Here is a 20878-nt window from a genome sequence, read left to right as displayed (position 1 = left end):
GATAGGTTACATTTTAGGAATACAATTCTGTCCTAATGGAATCTCTCTCTGTGTGTCTGTAGGAAGAAGAAGGTGGCATGTCTGACATTCTATTGTGATTGTAGCTTGGTTTGAGATGTTAAACCATACCTGTATGGTACTTTCATGTTTTCCCCTGCTGCAGGGCAAAGAGCATCTGGGGGGAGGTGCTTTTTAGATCATGGAAATAGTATGAGGGAAAGTGTTAACTTTCCCCCAGTGCTGTAGCCTGAATCCAGAAGTTGCATTTAGCCTTATAAATCCCATGGAATTTCCATCCATAGATCACCTGCTATTACATCCAGTTTGATCCTAAGTAGTGCTTTGGATCCTGGTCTGGATAACGAGTGACACTGCTGACCCTAGGCTACATAAGGGAGAGAGTTACCAACAATGCCAACAAGAAGGGGTTTCCATGATGATCATACCTTGTTTTGCATCTTCACAAGAGGAATGGCAGTAGATCTTTATTTATTTATTACATTTCTATACTGCCCAATAACCAAAGCTCTCTGGGTGGTTTACTGCACTATGGTTTTCTTTTGTCTCTACAGATACAACAGTAGGTTTGATGCCTTTCCTTGTAGCAGCTGTGTCAAACTCTCTCACATACACTGCAGAAGGTAAGGGAGGGGCCATAGTTCAGTGGAGCACATGCCTTGCATGTAGAAGGTCCCAGGTTCAATCGCTAGCATCTCCAGAAGGTGATGAAAAAAACCTTTGCTTCATTAACCCCCCGGAGAGCTATGCCAAATCAGAAGAGCCAACACTGGGCTACACAGACACATAATCTGACCTTGATATATGAGCACAATCATATGCATGGTTAGACTATAAAAAGTTCTACAACTCCCAGCATTCCCCAGCTAACATTGATTGCACCCTAATGTTCCAGAAGATGCTGCATTTGTTTATTTACTTATTTCTGTCTCTCTCTTTTCTCCTAAGAAAACCAGAAGGATGGTTTCTATACCAGCAAGTAATACTGCAGATAGAGCCCAAAAGCATGGGTACTGCAAATGATTTATTAGGTAATTAAGGTTCAGTCCCATGCCTGAGTAGAAGCCCCATTGAGTAAAGTGGGATCTAATTTCAAATTAAAATGCATAGGATTTGCTTGTGAGGGCCCTATGTGTTTCCAAGCTGGGTCCTTTCATCAGGGCAGAATCTATACGGTCTTTTCTATTACAGCCAGAGATATGCCTTCTTGAGTAAAATCTTTATGCTTTTATCTGAGAGATTGTTGGAATATGTGGGTCAGCCTCCGCAGACCCTTCTTAACTGCAGAACTTCTCCATGATGTTTTATGCTAAAGGGAATTCTTTTAATAATAAAACCAATTGAATGTTATATTTTCAGCACTCTATAATACATGTGCTTGTCTCCTGAGGTCATGTCTAGTCTTACTTACAAGATATCTCTTCCCCAGTTCATGGTGGGAGAGAGAGAGAGAAAAAGACTCACCTTTGTAAGTGAAGTTTCATAAATCAAATGAGGGGAATTAGCCAGGCATCCTGAGAGCTACATGGAGGAGGCCTCAGGGTGTCATAATAATTTATATAAGGAGATTGAAAAGGATGACCACTTGGTAACAAAGGAAGATGGGAGTCTGTGAAACAAAATTACTGTTACTTATGAAACTTCATACAGAGTGTCATAGGACTGGTTTGTAATGTGGTATAAGGTTCTTATTTCTGCCTTCAAAATAAGAAATACAGCAGAAGCCATCAAGGATATTTCATTTGCAGATCCCACTGAAATAAATTAGAATGGCAAAGACTTTCAGTAGCATGCTACTCTTCCATTTTTCATGGAAACATATGCAGTTAACCTTTTCTACTGTTGTTGCCAAAGCTGGGCTTAGACTCTTGGTAACAATTTTTACAGTAACCAAGTGGTTTCAATCTACTTAGATCCAACCAACAGTGGATTCTGCTGCTACCACATTTACAACAATCTACGTTTCCCCCTTTTGTCTCTATCAAGCTGTTGATTATGGACTCCACTGCACACTGAACCCCTTTGTATGATTTAGTTCCACTATATTGCCACCATTCTGTGGCTATGAGCTTAAGGCTCATATGAGCTAAGCTTCATGGAAGAACTCTGCATTTGACAGGACTTCAGGAGAGACAAACATTAAGTCCCCTGCCCTAGCATATAAATAAACACCCCTCAAACACTGAAGAGGAAGTGAATGGGGTTGCACCAACTAGAGTTGGTTTCTACAATTGTGTGCTGGCCACATGCCACTCAGCCACATGATCAATGGCTGTGTGAAGAGGCTATGCACAGATCAATCCTGAGCCTGTCAGGACCCCATCTTCTGGGGCTCCTCTATGCATCTCCATCAGTATGTGTACTTTTAAGAAGTGAGGGGGTTGTCTTAACCCCACTAATATGAGGCTGTGATCTGGCATGAGTAAAGCCCCTGCTGTCAAATGATCACATGTTTATTCCCTCCTCAGTCAGGACAGTGGCTTCACTTGTCATCCAAATCTGACAGTGGCTTCACTTGTCACCAGTGGCTTCACTTGTCATCCGAATCTGACAGTGGCTTCACTTGTCACCAGTGGCTTCACTTGTCATCCACCCAGAAACTTCCTCAGCCAGAGCTGTACCTCTGGCTTTATTGATTTAAAATTATTTTTAGGCCACCTTCAAGGTGACATATAAGATAAAAACAATACAAAAATATGCAAGAACAAATTAAAAAAAACAATGAGACAGTATAAAAACAGATTGCACCAATAAAACCTGCCACCCACAGGAAATCAACCCTGACTACTCATTGGAAGGACAGATGCTGAAGCTGAAGCTCAAATATTTTGGCCACCTAATGTGAAGAGAAAAGTCACTGGAAAAGACCCTGATGCTGGGAAAGACTGAAGGCAAAAGGAGAAGGGGACAGCAGAGGATAAGATGGCTAGATAGCATCACCGATGCAATGAATATGAACTTGAGCACACTCCGGGAGAGAATGGAGGACAGGAAGGCCTGGCGTGCTATGGTCCATGGGGTCACGAAGAGTCAGACACGACTTAACAGCTGAACAACAACATGAAAACGAGTGGATCTTCAGAGCCCCCCTGAAGGTCTGAAAAGAACAGGCCTGATTAACCCCTGACGAAAGCTGATTCCAGACTTTTTTCCCAGAACTCCAAGGATCTGTTCGACCTGTGTCCACAGCGCTGGGCCAACACACATTGATCTGAGCTCCTTTACAAAACTTCCCTCTCTACAGGCTGGTCAGCAGTCCGCGACCCAGCTCACATGATCAAAACAAGTATGTTTAGTGCCTGCCAATGCTGGGTGGCTTATCCGGGCATGCTTGTTGTTTTGTGGCCTGTTGTAGGGTTATTCGAGGGTTGTTTTTCCCTCAAGCAAGCCATGATGCCCAGGTTCAGATGACACAACAAGCTGGGCCCGAGTAGGTAATTAGGGAATTGGTGCCTGGCACACACCAGGGATTAAAACAAGCCACCTTGGTTTATTTGCGCCATGGTGGCTTGCTGGATTGTGCAAACTGGCCCTGTTGAATCAGAAGACTAACTCGTCACTTTGTCAAGTCATCACACAGCAATTCCTCCTTAATGTAGCTTCACATGTGTGCAATCACCTTGCCACACCAAGGCACAGACTTTGGAGCCTTCAAGGCAACCTCCTCCCACAAGGCCAGCCAAAGTCGAATTTATTTCTAGTAACACCCTTGAAGTAACATCACAGAGAAGCAGGCTTGGAACCTGCTCTTGATGCAGCAGTTTAGCACAGGATGCATCAAAGGAGTACTTTAAACGTGTGACTGAAAAGGCTTTGCCCTTGCATTTGTGTGCATAGGCAACAGCTCCACATACACTCCAAACCACAGACCTCAGCAAGGTAACCCTACATGACGAACAAATACAATCAAACAATTTTTTAAAAATGCGCCGAACAACATTTTGTGTACTAGCAGGGAGCCCTCGTGATGACCATCAGAGGTTCAATGAAGACATCATTTACTGAGCAAGACACTGAAGTAGCTCAATGTGGTTCATGACTTTCCGGTGTGCCTTATTTTAAAGGATAACACATGTCAGGCAATGCCCTCCTGAAGTGGCCATCATTCAGTGGTAGAGCACATGCTTTGCATAGAAAAGGCCCCAGGTTCAATTCTTAGCATCACCAAGTAGGGATGGGGAAAACACCCATTTGAAACCCTGGAATGCTGCCACCAGTCAGCGTCCACAATACTTAGCTAGATGGCCCAGTAGGCAGCTTCCTGTGTTCCTATTAAAGTTTTGAAAGCAAGGGAATCATTCAGAGGAGGGGAGCCCACCTATCATCATTTTTCTTCAAGCGCACCCAAAAGCCAGTGTAATGTAGTGGTTAGAGTGCTGAACTGGGACTTGGGAGATCTGGGTTCTAGTCTCCACTCCGCCATGAAGCTCATTAGGTGGCTTTGGGACAGTCGCGGACTCTCAGCCTAACCTACCCCATAGGGTGGCTCTGAAGATAAAATGGAGGGGAGGAAGAGTATGACGGCTGTCTTGGGGTCCTTCCAAGGGTTAAAAAAAAAAAAAGTGGGTTATAAATATAATGAATAATAATAAAGAATTGTACGGTTTCACAAGTAACCACAATAAATGCTTTTTGAAACGCACTGTGTTTTACCATTTAATATGGGGTGCATCCAAGAACAAGCCCTCGGTTTTTGCTGTTGGAACCTTGTCTGAAATCTCTTCCCCTCTTAAAATAAAACCTGAAATGGTGCCCCTGTTTGAAACAAAGAGATTAACTACAAAGGGAATTAAAAGATGAGGATATGCAGAATACCCACCAAAAGGCACTACAGCTTGAGTAAGGTAACAATAATGATATTTAGGTAGTTTTAGCAGAAGATTGGATGAATTGCCTTCAATTAAACACTTCAAGGGCTTCTTATTAGTAAATATTTTCTTAACTGTGATCTTAATATTATAACAGGCATTTTCCCACCCACATGTGCTGTTAGCTTTCACTTCACCCCATCATTCATTTCCTTAACAGCTTATTGAATTCTAATTTCAAATTCTATGGCGCATCTGAAGATAATAACCGCAAGAAATCCAGCATCCAGTCACAAAGCTATCATCTGTGTCTTCTCTGCCTTACTTTTCATAGAAATAGAGGCTTCAACACAACAAATAAGGGTCCCAAAGAATCTAAATATAATATTCCAAGAAAACAAACTCTAGTACCTATTTCCATCCTGCTATAATTGACAAATAGTCTCACTTACGAAGAAGGGATTTCAAAAGCAAGCAATGTTTACCATAATCAGCCACTGATAACTGTATAAAGTGACAAACTCATCAAACAAACAAACAATTTGGAAGAAGTGTTTGAAGGGCATTTGCCAAATATGCCTATTCTCTTTCAAATTTAAATCTTAAAGTCTTTAAGAAATTTAAATCTTAAATTTAAAGTTCTTTTTCCCACACCACATCAAATGGCAAAACAAAGCAGTATGGGTTGGATCCAATCTTAGTCATAGTTAGAGTAGACCGATTGAAATCATTGGTGCTTAACTTAGTCATTTCTAACTTAAGTCACTTTTTTTGATGAGTCTACTCTAACTGTGACTAAGTCTGGAAAAAGAGAGTTAGGGCACAATCCTATGCAGATAGGCGGCCGCCTCCGAACTCGGAGGCAACCGCCTATCCAATGCAGGGCAGGAGAAGCACAGAGGGGATCATTCCCTCCATGCTCCTCCTGCCCTGCATTTTCGGCTAGACAGCTGATTGCAGCTGTCTAGCTGCAGGAGTGCTGAGCAGGGGAGGAGGCTGCTGTACGACACATTGGATGTGCCATACCGGCATTTCCGCCCTCCCCTCCCCACCCCGACATGCCCTCCAGCATGCCCCATTTTGGCCGCTCCACATTCCTCTTGTGAGCGCGGAACACTGGGCTTTTCCATGCTGCCTGTGAGGCAGTGCAGAAGTGGGGCGGTGGTTGGTTCTCCAGGAACCGACCTCGGATCTCAGTCTCCAAGGTTGTTTCCTGGAAAACCAGATATCCTATGGCCATCTAGCTGCTGACTAGCAGCCATAGGATTGCTCCCTAAACCTCTTTTTCAACGATAACTTCCAACCATTGTGTATGGAGCTAATTTTGTCAGATGCCTCTAAGTTTCCTAATTAATAAACATGATTAAAAGATGTGCTGCTCCAGGTCATCACAATTTTGACACCATTTCACAATAAACACCTTATCCATTTCATGTACTTCATACAATCAAACCAACATCACCCTAAATTCAAAGCCAATTTCCATGCTATGCCATTTTGCAACCATTAAAATCATAATCATAATAATTTGCACTGGCCAACGATCAGGCCTAGGTTCTGCTTGAATGCAGAAAATGAAGGAAACCACATTCCAGAATTCTGTACCTCTACTGAAACACAGCCAGGAAATTAGGCCACCCTTGGAAATCCTACCTTCTTGAACTGCCTGAAATGGGTTGTTGCCATCCACGAAATTCACAGAAATTGTGATCTTCTCTGTCTGTAAGATTTCATCATTACGGTTGAGGTCAGAAACTGCCATGCGAAACACCTCCTCATCCTTTTTTGCAGATTCATCAAATATTGCCCCTAGAAGACATATGAATAAATAACAGTGATGTGAAATATATTAACAGTGAACCCATTCAGGACGCGGTGCTTGAGATACATTTTGCCAGTCATTCAAGGGAATGAATTTAGTTTGCATTTCAGCACGGCCACCTTTTTATGAGTGAGCCAAGAAATTTGTTAATGATGCTTGGCAAGGGTGTTCAAGATACTTTAGGGCAAAATAAGGAAGATGTCTGACTGCACAGTAACAGCAACAATGCTGTACAGAAATTATGGGAGCCACAGTGTAAGTAATTCAAAATGGAACATGGCCAGGGGACTGAGATAATAACCTTAGAAACCATAACAGATCAGCTTGCTAGGATGGCTCCTGCAAACAACAATTAGTGAACATAAATTTGCAATAAAAGATGTAGTAGTAGCTGGCAACACCACCAAGGTCCTGCATAAAGCTGCAACAGGTGAGGGAGTGAGTTGTGACCACAAAGCTATAGTAGCATCCTACACAGGTAGCCTGCTATGCCATATGTCACCTGCAATTCCATAATGTGCTTATGGACTAATGCCGAATATGTTGCTTGATGGTGCACAAAGGCCTTTTCAGTAGGGCAAATGTCATCCACTACTACACAGCATGTAATTACAGTGAGTACAGCTAGTGCAGGACCAGTGAGTCAGATTGCTCTGCTGGTATAACGTCAAATGATGTAAGCTGACCTAAAAGTTGTGACATTGTGCCTTTGATCCTAAATCTGTCATCACAGTGGCTGGAGCCCTGATCCTACTTACCTAATCTCATTGATGCTAACCAGGGATGTGCAAACCCACCCCTGTCTGGGTTCTCCAGGTGCCTGCCGAGCCCCTGCCCCTGCTTGCCAGTCCCCGGAGCACACTCATGCCCCTCCCGTGCTCGTAGAGCAGACTGCACTCACCCCAGAGGCCTTGTCAAGCACTACGGTCACCATTTTTTGAAAAATAAAATGGCAATTGCAAAATGCACATATTTGCATACAGGATGTGTGAAAATGCGCATTTTGGAAATGCGAAAATACATACACAAATATGTGCATTCACAAAATGTACATTTTCATATACACAAATATGTGCATATGCAAATATGAGCATTTTGCTATCACCATTTTATTTCTTAAAAAATGGCAACCACAAAGCTCAACAAGGCCACCAGGGTGAGTACAGGCCATTTGCCAAGCATGGGCAGGGGGTGAGCAGGGGCAGGGGCTGGGCGAGTGGGGCTAGGGGGTGCAGGCAGGGGTGGTTCTGCCAGATTCCTGGACAGACAGGCGTCTGCACCATCCCTAATGCTAACAGGGGACATTTTCCTTTTGGATGAAAGACAGGGTGGCCAGATAACTTTAAAAGTTGTTAGATGAGGGAACTTTGGCAGGTGAAATTTGCAGGGCTGATTTAGTCTACAGGGAATTTGCACAAGTTAGGAAATGTGTGCAAAATCAAGCGGGTAAAGTTGCACAAATTGAATGTGAGCACATGTCTGGCAATTTGGGAACATTTTCAATGGATACATGCTCACAAACAGATCGTGTTTGGGGCTTTGGACAGGGCATGCTCGCATGTTTTGCAAACAAAAATGAAATGTTTGTACATCCCTACTACTAAACAAAACTACTGAGAAGTTAAGCAGCCCTGCCTTCCTTTGAATCTGTTCACTTTAGATCAGGGGTGTTGAACTTCAGGCTCAGGGACCATATCCCCCCTCCTTGGGTCCCAATCCAGCCCTCTGGGGTTCCCCAGATAGCCATGCCGCTTCCCCTGGACCCATCCCATTTCCCTCAACCACCAATCCTTTGGTGGCTTCCCGGCTTTTGTACAGTTCCCCCGCCTCCCCCAATCCTTAAAGGTTGGACTGCCTCTCATAAGGCTTAGTTAATGTCAGTAAGAAGTTTAGCTAAGACCCTCTCTCCCACTGGAATTGAAAGCTTCTCTGAAATTTGAATTCAGCTCTCGGGCTGAAAGAGCTTATGCACCCCTGTTCTAGATTCAAAATCACTAAACTGTTTTCTAAGGGACACCGGAGTCTTGGAGACTTAAGGGGGTCCCTTAAGGCGGTGATCAAGAATAGTGGACAAGCTTCCCTGAAAGAGAGCTTGCCTGTTCGCTAACAAATCTCCTCCTGCCACATAAAGTTGCAGGGGGAATGTTTGTATGGCTGGCCCTAGATCAAATGCCACCCTGGGCAGGAAACATCTTTGGCACTCTCTTCCATTTCTTTAACTGTTGAATATGAATATCTCCATTTTTTTTATTCCATTTGTAGCCCAGTTCGCAACGTTAATGCATGATTTGCTTGCATAGTTTATCCCTGTCAGATGTTAAATGTGCACACATAGGCTTGGAGTCTAGCTAATGCCCAGTCAGCAAGAGGATCACCTAAATGGAATTCCAATCATGGGCTGCTCCCACCAGTGGTAGAATGGGAAAGATATTTTTGCCAATCCCCCTTCTCCTGCAGCCCCTTGTCCCCCATGAAATTCTGCTCCAGGGGGTTGATGGATCAGTTGAAACTGTGCAGGGGGCTGCAGAGAGGTGAGACAAAAATGGTGAAAATAGTCTGCTCCTCTCTTCCTCCAGTGGAAGACCTCTGCTTGATCAGAGTCCCTTCTGTGGACAGAAGGAGCTCTTCCATGCACAGAATAGAACTCAGGATCCAACCAAATGGACCAAACACAATCACTCCATTTGTTGAGGTTGTAAATATTCTTGCATGTTTTAAAACCAGAAACAAACGTGACTGTAGCACTGCCTGAGCAGGTCAGCATTGCCAGCTTTAGACATTGAAATGAAATCTACTATGTGTTTCAGCTGTTGAGCGGCTAGCTGAGTGGCTAGCCCAAATCCAAGCTGGATTCCCCAGGGGGCCAACTGAGTCCCCTGCCCTAAATCTGGCCCCAAGTGCTGCTTGCATTTTAAAGCACATTTTCCATTTGCACAGGGCAACAGTAAGGCTTATCTAAGGATGTATGAATCTTTTTTTTTTGTTTAATTCATCAAGATTCTGTGAATTCCACCTCAAAGCTAATTTCAACTCCCATACATATCAGATTGTGAACTTTGGTTTCTTTCACATGAATATTTGTTCATACTTTCGCGTGCATGTCTGCAAATGTACACATCGATGGTGCATATTTTCTTTAATGCATGCATTTTCTCCCATTAAATAAAGCATGCTTCTGTGCATTTTTCAAAAGGATTATTTTTCCTAATGCATTTTTGTTGTAGCGTAAATTGCGTTGCAAGCTCAGAAATATATGGATTTCAGACCACAGGTTTCATTTGGGTCTGTGTTTGGTTCTGGGAGGTATGAATTACATACATTTTGGCCATAATTGGGATGAAATGAATTTCCAACCCATCCCTAGGCTCAACAGGCGAGCTGCACTGACTGAACACAGTGTGTGCCCTACAATCTGCTGAAAGGTGCAGGAGATCTATTGCTGATGAGTGTGCCATCAAGGTAAGAAAAAAAATGAAAACCACTGCTTTGTATCAGTGTGAAAAATACCGGGACACTATTTTGTTCTTGCCCACTGCACACATTCTTACATTAATCTTCACAATCCTACAGGTCTTGCATTATAATGTAAGTCCTCCACAGACCAGTCATAACAGGTTATTAGGACACCCTAGAGCAGTGTGTTCTCAGACACATCCTTGATTTAAAAGAAAGAAAGAACGAAAGAAAGAAAGAAAGAAAGAAAGAAAGAAAAGAACACAGCTCATTGCCTTAATTTATCATGGTCTCTTTTTCGTACCCTCCATCATCAATTTTCCTGCCAGTTCTATTCATTCAGTGCCAGCAGACTCCCAGAACAAACTTTGTCCACTTTGACCAAGGAGTTTTCTTCTCTCCATCTCTTGCCATCTGGAGCAGCTGTTTCATACCTCTCCATCTCAATGACCTGTCATTTCCTTGCAAATCTCAGCTGAAAACACATTTTTCTCCTTTGCTTCTTAATTCCTCTGTCATCTTGCCAGATTGTTATTTACATACAGAGTAGCTTCACTTAACTCCAGGAAGGCATTGTGGGCTCCTGGCAGCAGATGTCGTGAAAGTGGTCTCTAGAGAGGAAACGTCCATATGCACTATTTAAAGGTGAGAGTCATTTACTGTTAGCCCTGTAAAAAGTTGTTTTGGTTTCTCACAGTTCTAAAACGACTTCCTTCCCAACCAGTTAACCAAGTGATACTATGGATGCTCATTGAGACAACATGCTACACCTGTTGATAATAAGTTTATCAAGGAAGTACTCTTCTGTGGGCAGATGTGAAAAAACAGAGCAATACAATTTGAAACCCTCCTGACAAATGACATATAATTGAAAAGATGATCCTATACACAGGGTATGGCAACCTGTAGTCACAGCATCATAAGCAGATTCAGCCTAATGTCATACACTGTCTGCAAACAGTACGCTCAGATCTAGAGCATTTGATCCATCCTAATGAGGCAGCCCAATGTGGAATGAGCATGTTCAATGAGCATTGAATGCTAATCAATTGGGGTGCAGGTGGGGGGGGGAGGAACTAAGACAAGGGGAAATGGGAGTATTTTGGAAGAAGGCACGGCTGGCTGAACCCTGAAAAGAAGCACCCACATTGTTGCAGGTCCCATTTGTAACCATTTTTCATCAATCCATTTTTCTTTAGCCAATATATCAAAAATCCTGTGGTAGAAAAGAGTATCATGACATGAGCATGCATGCAAATGCAAATGAAATAATGTTCTACACTGATGGTGAGGGAGAAGAGGACAACACATCATATTTCATTGAAAAGACATCCTGTCTGAAAAGACTGGGGCTGTTCTTTCACTGATGAATCTCACTGAGCACTCTCAAATAACACTGGCTGTATATTTCAGGCCTGAAAAAAGTGATTACCTTCCAGGCACCAAAAACCATGGAAATTGAAATGTCACATAGTTCTAAGGCCAGCTAATCAAGTGAGATCACAATGTGTTACAATGTAACTGTAAGCTACAAAATACTGATTCAATAGGGGAGAATCACAGAGACAGAGATTGTTCGAAAAGTATGAAAGTACATCATGGAAAAGTAGTTACGTATACACATGGAAATGGGAGTCACCCATTTAATATACAAATGAGTATTTCAGCTAAGCACCTGATCTCCTAATAGATCACAAGTGTTTGGCATTTGATGTTCTAATGAACATTGCTTAATATGATTGCTTCTTGTCCCCAGTGACATTGCTAGTTCGTTCCAGTGTGTGAATCCAATTACATTGTGTTTTCCAAACTGCTGATATTGCATTATTATCCTAAACATGAGAGGCCTGATGTTGCTACAGGAAGGGTGTGTGTGCTCAGTTACAGGACAGAAAAACAGAAGCTCAGAGCTTCCTAGTAACTATTTCTGTGACCAAAGAGACATAATCAAGGCATCAAGTTACCCACCTGTCAAAATAAACCTTTATATTAACCTGAAGCTTAAATGTTTACTGTTTCTGACATAGTTTATTCACTGGAATAAATGTATTGGACCTTGACAACATAACAGAGTCCTAGGAATAGATTTTCTCAATATTGTTATTCAAGTAGATAGACTAGTCCACCGATGAGTTATTAGCTCAGTCAACTCTTCCCAGTACACAACATTTCTCATGTTGGTCAATCTGTCATGAACGCTGCATCCAGCCTTCACTTTCCTATTCCTCCATACTATGGTTTGTATGATTGGATAAGAGGTTCAGGTACTCCTCATTCCCCCACTCCTTCCCTCCATGTTTTAATCCAGATTTGGATGGCTTACTCAAACCACTGTTTGGCATTCCAGCTGTATTGCCAAAATATGGTGTGATTAGAATCATAGAATCATAGAATCATAGAATAGTAGGGTTGGAAGGGGCCTACAAGGCCATCGAGTCCAACCCCCTGCTCAATGCAGGAATCCAAGTCAGAGCATCCCTGACAAATGGCTGTCCAGCCTCGTCTTAAAGGCCTCCAGTGTGGGAGAGCCCACCACCTCCCCAGGTAATTGGTTCCATTGCCGTATTGCTCTGACACTCAGGAAGTTTTTCCTGATGTTCAGCCGGAATCTGGCTTCCTGTAACTTGAGCCCATTATTCCGTGTCCTGCACTCTGGGATGATCAAGAAGAGATCCTGGCCTTCTTCTCTGTGACAACCTTTCAAGTACTTGAAGAGTGCTATCATATCTCCCCTCAGTCTTCTCTTCTCAAGGCTAAACATGCCCAGTTCTTTCAGTCTCTCTTCATAGGGCTTTGTTTCCAGTCCCCTGATCATCTTTGTTGCCCTCCTTTGAACCCTCTCCAGCTTGTCTGCATCCTTCTTAAAGTGTGGTGCCCAGAACTGGACACAGTACTCCAGATGAGGCCTAACCAGTGCTGAGTAGAGGGGAACTAGTACTTCCCGGGATTTGGAAGCGATGCTTCTATGAATGCAGCCCAAAATAGCATTTGCCTTTTTTGCAGCCACATCACATTGTTGGCTCATATTCAGCTTGTGATCGACAACAATTCCAAGATCCTTCTCGCTCGTAGTGTGGTTGAGCCACGTATCCCCCATCTTGTAACTGTGCATTTGGTTTCTTTTTCCTAGGTGCAGAACTTGGCATTTGTCCCTATTAAATGCCATTCTGTTGTTTTCTGCCCAGCACTCCAGTCTATCCAGATCACTTTGAATTTTGTTTCTGTCTTCCAAAGTATTAGCTATCCCGCCCAGTTTGGTGTCATCTGCAAATTTGATCAGCATTCCCTGCACCTCCTCCTCCAAGTCATTAATAAAAATGTTGAAGAGCACTGGGCCCAGGACTGAGCCCTGCGGTACCCCACTCGTTACCTCTCCCCAGCTTGAGAAGGTCCCATTGATAAGCACTCTTTGAGTCCGATTCTGTAGCCAACTGTGGATCCACCGGATCGTTGTTTCATCTAGCCCACTTTGAGCTAGTTTGCTCATCAGGAGATCATGGGGCACTTTGTCGAAAGCTTTGCTGAAGTCGAGGTATATGATGTCTACAGCATTCCCACGGTCTACAAGGGAGGTGACTTGATCAAAAAATGAGATCAGATTTGTCTGGCAGGACTTGTTTTTGACAAATCCATGTTGGCTTCGAGTAATCACGGCATTGTTGTCAAGGTGCTTCCAGATGGATTGCTTTATGATCTGCTCCAGAATTTTCCCAGGGATTGATGTCAGACTGACTGGTCTGTAGTTCCCAGGTTCCTCCTTTTTACCCTTTTTGAAGATAGGGACGTTAGCCCTCCTCCAGTCATCTGGCACTTCCCCCGTCCTCCATGATTTCTCAAAGAGAATAGACAGCGGTTCTGAGAGTTCTTCTGCCAGTTCCTTTATTACTCTAGGATGCAGTTCATCTGGCCCTGGAGATTTGAACTCATTCAAAGTAATGAGGTGTTCCTTGATCATATGCCTGTCGATCTCAAGCTGCAATCCTGCCCCTTCAGCCTGTACTTCGCCTTTGCCAGGGGGGTCATAGACCCTCTTTTGGGAGAAGACTGAGCCAAAGTAGGAATTGAGCACCTCTGCCTTTTCTTTGTCATCTGTTATCATTTTGCCATCCTTATTTAATAGCTGAACAACCATTTCTTTCCTCTGCCTTTTACTATGCACGTAGCTGAAGAAAGCCTTTTTGTTGTTTTTAGCATCCCTCACTAACCTCACCTCGTTCTCCGCTTTAGCCTTCCTGACGCCATCCCTGCAATTCTGTGCTACCTGCCTGTACTCTTCCTTTGTTACTTGGCCTTCTTTCCACTTCCTATATGTGTGGAAACACTGCAGAAGGAAAAGAGATGTTCTTAACACGGAAGCATTCCAATTGCTTTCCTTCCTAAACACTGCAGAAGGAAAAGAGATGTTCTTAACACGGAAGCATTCCAATTGCTTCTGTTGATGAAGCAGAATGGGATCCCCCATCTCTTTTATCCCAATTTTACAGCAAACCAATCACAGGCACATCAGTTTCCACAGCCTATCGTTATAAATTATTTAACTACAAGACAGTGTTTTACTCCATTACGTTTTTTCCCCTGCTATCCTGCCTTGGCAGTATTAAGGTGATCTGACATGTTGACAAAGAGAATAAAGACTCAGCTTGTAACAGTACAGGCTTACCTGAATGATTTGCATACAGTACCTGCAGCATCAGCTCTCACTGCCTGTCAGACTCACTATTTATAAGACAACAAAAATTATAGTCTTACATCGTGAGGGCGGGGCAGGGAACGGAGGACTTCCAAAGGATGATACCCTCATGGGGAAGTCAATGCCACTGAACTGCGTTCTTTCCAAAAGTAGTGAAGGAACACCAGTGCATCTTGTTTGTTCTACAGTATTACCAACAAGAGGGGCTTCTCCTTAATTCTCGTATTGCACTGTAGATACTCCATATTCTCAGTGAGAGTTGTGCTTCCATTATGTATTTATTTATTTCATTTCATTTCTATACCAACAGCCAAAGCTCTCTGGGGGGTTCACAAAAATTTAAATCAAAAAGCACAGAGTAAAACAATATAAAATATAAAAGCATTAAACCCACAATATAACAATACAGCCAGAATAAAACCAGAATAAAACCTAGCAGCAATGCAGAGATTTAAAATACAGATTTAAAACACCAGAGCTAAAAGGCTAGAAAGCTAAAATGCTAAAATGCCTAGGAAAATAAGAAGGTCTTCACCTGGCTCCGGAAGGAATACAACATAAGTGCCAGGTGAACCTCACTAGGGAGCTCATTCCACAGCCAGGGTGCCACAACAGAAAAGGCCCTCCTCCTAGTAGCCACCCACCTCACTTCATTTGGAATTAAAGGAACGGATCTTCCAAAGACTGGATTTATGCCCAATTCTTTTCTCTGTGTATTCACAAACTATTTGAGACATATGAGCCTCTATGTCACATGCACACAATTTTCCAGATACACATGCAATGAATTTCCTTTCTTCAGATGCAAAGGGATGGTGGTAGTTTGGGCGGGGGGGACTTGGTCTGTCTTGTAAAGGATGCTGTCATCATTATAGTATAATGCCAACTATGGTGAAAGTGAAGGAGCAAAAGTATGCAGTAAAGAATTTGAAAAGGCTACCCTGTCCATCCATATGTTCTATGGAAAATTGTCTTTTAAGTTCTATTGGTCTGTTTTAATTGACTTTTAAAGGTTATAACATTATCATAGAATTATAGAGTTGGAAGTGACCTCAGAGGTTATCAAGTCCAACCACTTGCTTAATGCAGGATCTGCAGTGGAAGTTTGAGTAGTCAGTTGCTTGGCCATGGATTTTATCTGCTGTTTTAGTCTTTGATATTATTATTGTTCCATTGGTTTTATATTTATTTATTTATTTATTTATTTAGTTGATCGATCGATCGATTGATCGATCGATTAGCCACCCATCTGGCCAGCTACCTGGCCACTCTAGGTGGCATACAATACTAATAACAAATTTACACAATCAACTGAATGAAAACAAAACACTTCTCTAAAAAAACCAAAACCCACCCCAAATGCCCACCTGAACAGCCAGGTTTTTAAAGCCCGACATTGGTTTTATTGTTAGCCACCTTGGAGATTTTATGGAAAGTGAGGTTACAAAAAATAATAATAAGGAAACAGAACACCAGAGAGATAGAAGAGCATAGCATTATTTCCAAGAGAAGGTCAGTGGACAGTGGATACACAAACTGCACTTAATGTGAACTTACCTAATTTCACACTTTTGAACCACTATGTGACTTGAAACTTAGTTGTCCTTTGAAATTTGCACTTTCTTGAAATTTTGCAATAAGTTCTCCATTCAAAAATTGCGTACAAAAATGTGAATACTGGAGGAGAATAATATTCAGACATACAGTCTATTAGGAAAACAGCTTGCAAAAATGGATGTAATTAGGCAAAATACCTACAAAAATGCATTTATAAGGAGAAATGTGCACAAAAACACTTATGAATTTTCATGATTTTTTTTTTTTTAATCTCAAAGTCCAGGACAAACAGAACTTAAGACTGGATAAATTATCAAAGTCCGAGATGAACTAAATGCAAGCTTGGAAAAAAATGAGAAATGGAAAGAAACCGACATTGTCAGATTTGTCCATTCCTAAATTACAGATAAATATCAGCTGGCTTTATCTTGGTTTTATTATGTGCTGTTCTTATTCATTGTTTAATGGTTCACACTTTATGTTTTTAATGTATTGCACACCCCTTGTTATGTTGGGTTGGTTAAATGCTAAATAAATAATGAAATAAATTAGCCTCGAGTAACCATGCTCTTTTCCTAGAGGGTGAAAATAAATTTAAGACAACTTAGATTTGCTGCACCCTGCCACTCTTCACAAACCCTTCTATTGTTATTGAACAGTAGAAGTAGCCATTTTTAAGAAGCTGTAATAGCAATGTGTTCATTATATAACCAGTGACCTGTTGATTATCACTAGCCCCTCAATTTTCTACCCTATCCATTACAGCTAAATTGGACCTTCGTTGTTAAAAATGGGTGGTTTAGTAGGTATTATGGTCATATTATTATTAATGCCCCGGAAAGAAAGTTACTGTAAAGGTAATAAATCTGCTGAGTGTTATTAATGTTCATGCAGTGGAACACACTAAAAAGTGCCCTTATAATAGCCATTAGTAACCTACTTACAGATGCTTTATAACCACGGGGAAAGCTGATACATAACAATATTTCATTAGACTGTTATTAACAACTACCTCGAGCACTAAAGAAACATACACACAGCCCCCAAATCTGGGTATACTGTATGCCTTCGAGAAAATACAGCCACGGTATGAACAGAAATACACCATTTTGGGGAAATTTAAATTATTCATAATGATGGATAGGATGGAGATGTGCAATTTCATAACAGAAGTGAATGGTAGAAAGTGAGTCTTCAACTTGGCTGTCTTGACACTCAGCTCACAGAGGCCACTTTTAGGAATGATGGACTGGATCCAATGATTCCCTTCCACTGACAGAAGGAGCCTTTTCTGGTGGATGGACCCACGCAGAGCAGGAATCCTTTCCATCAAGGAAGGTCTCATTCTGTTGTAGGAAAAGAGAACCTTCAGAGCCAAATCCATGTTTACTTTTCTACCCATTCTGTAGTACAGGAAACAGTGTGCTCTTGGGTTGAGGCTGCCCACCTACTCGGCCTTATCCTATATATGGCTGCCCACAAGAGCTCACTGACTATACAACAGACCATATATTATTAGTTGCCTCTGCATGCCTTGTCCATTACTTCTGTCACCTTTTATATGTGCAAGACAGGTTCATATTGAAGGGAGGCATTAAAATTAAATAAATGCAACTCTTATCTCAGTCCCCAATCTCTTTTGTCTCTTATTATTATTTCCTTTCCCTCATTATGTTTCCTGTCCCAATACAGAACTCTTCCTGCTCCCAGCTGAAGCTGACCTGGAGCTTAGTTTCAGAGGGAGGTTCAGGTGTGAGGAGGAAGCAATAGATACATACATGCATATCACTTTTTCCCATTTGTTTCTGAGCCTAGTTCAAGGTGCTGGTTTAGGGCACTGAAAATCTAAAGTGACAATCTCCATAAGGCAGAGATCATAGAATCATAGAATAGTAAGGTTGGAAGGGGCCTACAAGGCCATCGAGTCTAACCCCCAGGGGCCATAGGAAATATTGGCTCTCCCCCTCCAAGGTCGCAAGGAAGTTGCATTTTTCTTTTTAAAACCAAATGGACAGAAGGGAAGAGACCACTCCTCCCTCACTTCTGCTGTCCCAGAAAGCAAAGTAGGGCTTTAGATATGTTGACTCTCTGACCTTGGACCATTCTGACTTGGAAGGTAGGATTGCCTTACATCAAGGGGGCAGTATCCAATTGTGTCATTCCATTAGCACAAATGATGTTGCACTAATGGAAACTAAGTTCTGAACTATGCGCAAGAGGAGAATCCAACAAAGTTTGTTTGCACAAGTGCCATTGTGCATTACACTTGCACAACCTATTGTGCAACAGCTTGCACATAACTTTTGTGCAACCTATTCTACAACCAGATGTGCAACTGGTTGCACATTGTGCTTGTGCGACTGGTTGTGCAACCAGTCTCGCAAGCATAATGGGCAACCGCTCGTGCAACTGAAAGAGTCAGCGGAGCTCCGCTTGTGCTACTTGAGTTTGCAAAATGACACTGTTGGATACTCCACATGGTATCTGAGAGACCCCTTACTTTCCTGTAATACTGTCCACCCAGGAGGATCTTCAGAGGGAGCTGTTTTCTGTGACTTGCTACTATTTCAGGTGAGATTGGTGGGGCAGGGCACCCTCAGTAGTGTAGCCTAGGCTGTAGAACTCTCTCCCTCTCTCTTTCTTCCTTATGGCCAATGATTTAGACTTATTTCTGCCAGGTGTTCTGTAATGATTAGGGATTATGATTATTTTTGCCTTTATTTCATTTGCTGCCTTTTGCTCTCTCTTTAATTATTAACTGTCCTGATATTGGTTGCTGATACTATTGCAGTATACGGACTTGTTTATTTTGTAATTTTTGCATTTTATCTTATTTGTATGCCACTTGGGCAAACAAAAGAAGTGCAAAATAAATAAATAAATAAATAAATAAATAAATAAATACATTCATTACAACATAATCTACACCTCTGGTTCCTGTTCCAGAAAGTGATGCCAACTCAGAAGGCTGCACCCTGATCTCTGTAGGTGGATCGGGATGTACATGTCTGTCTTGATTAATTACTATCTTTAGTTCTCTCATAAGGCAATGAATGGTTCATATAGAAAAATACACTTTGCCTTAGGGCAGTAAGCCTGGGGATTTGACTTCTAATATAATTTGAGGGGAAATCAGAGTATCAAAGAGCTATAAATAATATGAGGGCTTGCTTACCATATGTGTTCTGCTACATGCTCATAATTCAAGTTTTAATCAAATGTGACAGAAAATAAAATGCACAGAGTTAACTGGCACAGTGCTGCTGAAGTGAATCAAACCAATCCTAAGTTGCTCCTGCTGTCAGCCACAGAGATAGAATAATGTCTAGGCACTCTTAAAAGTATAAAGCAGCACAAATGTCATAGATGGAATTGGACGATCTAAGTCCAAACCCCTGCTCAGCCATGGATCTCATTGAGTGACTATGAGCAAACTGTATCTGAGCCTGCTCTAAGAGGATTTTTGTGAGGAGATTCAGGAGAAAGGGAAAATTTATTCTTTATTGTATTTTGTTACTGTACTGATACCCTGCTTTTCTTTAAATCACAACCAAAGCACCTTACAAAACAACAACTTGCAACATATAGTGAGAGCCGGTGTGGCATAGTAGTTAGAGTGTTGGGCTAGGATTCGGGTGATCTGGGTTCTAGTCCCACTTGGCCATGGGTGACTTTGGGCCAGTCGCTGACTCTCAGCCTAACCTACCTCACAGGAAAGGAAGAGGACAATGTAAGCCACCTTGGGTTCCTCAAAAGAGGAAAAAAGGTAGGATATCAATGTAATAATAAATAAATAATCGGGGTGGTAAATAATTAATCAAACGTTTGAAACCTTACAAGAAAATTCAAGTAACAAGAGCTTACAGATGAGAGTCAAAACTGCAAATGGAAAATGCAAGTTAAAAAACCTGCTGGAATTGTTTCCCGCCTCCGAGCTGAGCAGAGCAGAGCAGAGCAAGCTGCTCCAACTGGTCCAGGGACTACAGAAGCAAGCAAGCTCCCCGAGAGCAAGCGAACAGAGCGAGCGGACAGGGGGAGCAAACAGGAGTTGGCCAGGGGAGTTGCAGTGGTAGAAGAGACTAAGGAGTAGGGATGCACGAAAGTCACTTACCTGGTCTCGCAGCTTGCTTCGCGGTGGGGGAGAGGCACTTCGCTGCTCCCCCTGAAGTTCAGGCCAGGGGGGAGGCTTCCTGCCTCGCACGGCCGAAATTCAGGCCGGGGAGAAGCGCCCCGTCTCCCCGGCCGCGAACTTCAAAAGAAAAAAAAAACGCCCCTGTGATAGGCTACGTAACGATTAACGTAGCCTATCACGGCTAGATCTGCAAAGTCAGCCGTGATAGGCTACGTTAATCGTCACGTAGCCTATCACGGGTGACTTTGAAAAAAAAAAAAAGCGCATACGCAAATGGCGGCCCCCATAGGGAGCCGCCATTCACATTCCTTATTTGGTCGCTGTAGTCTACGTAAAGATTTACGTAGACTACAGCGAAAATAAGGGCAACGCTATTTGCGTTGACCTTATTTTCACCG

At 42.4% G+C, this 20878-nt stretch overlaps 1 protein-coding gene across 1 annotated transcript in view; it reads right to left on the bottom strand.

The window, feature by feature from the left end:
- GRID2 (glutamate ionotropic receptor delta type subunit 2) overlaps positions 1 to 20878 on the bottom strand; it is a 1421890-nt gene that overhangs the window by 1130548 nt on the left and 270464 nt on the right. The window contains exon 2 of the mRNA XM_084855634.1: positions 6480 to 6635. Within this exon, the coding sequence (XP_084711760.1) occupies positions 6480 to 6635 (156 nt within the window). The remainder of the gene's footprint in view (positions 1 to 6479; positions 6636 to 20878) is intronic.

This window comes from Heloderma suspectum, chromosome 5 (genome assembly GCF_057233095.1).
Source record: "Heloderma suspectum isolate Gila_16-S chromosome 5, 16-S_ref, whole genome shotgun sequence".
NCBI classification, from domain to species: domain Eukaryota; kingdom Metazoa; phylum Chordata; class Lepidosauria; order Squamata; family Helodermatidae; genus Heloderma; species Heloderma suspectum.
The sequence above is the reverse complement of the archived record's forward strand: the minus strand, read 5'-3'. Positions and strand labels throughout refer to the sequence as shown.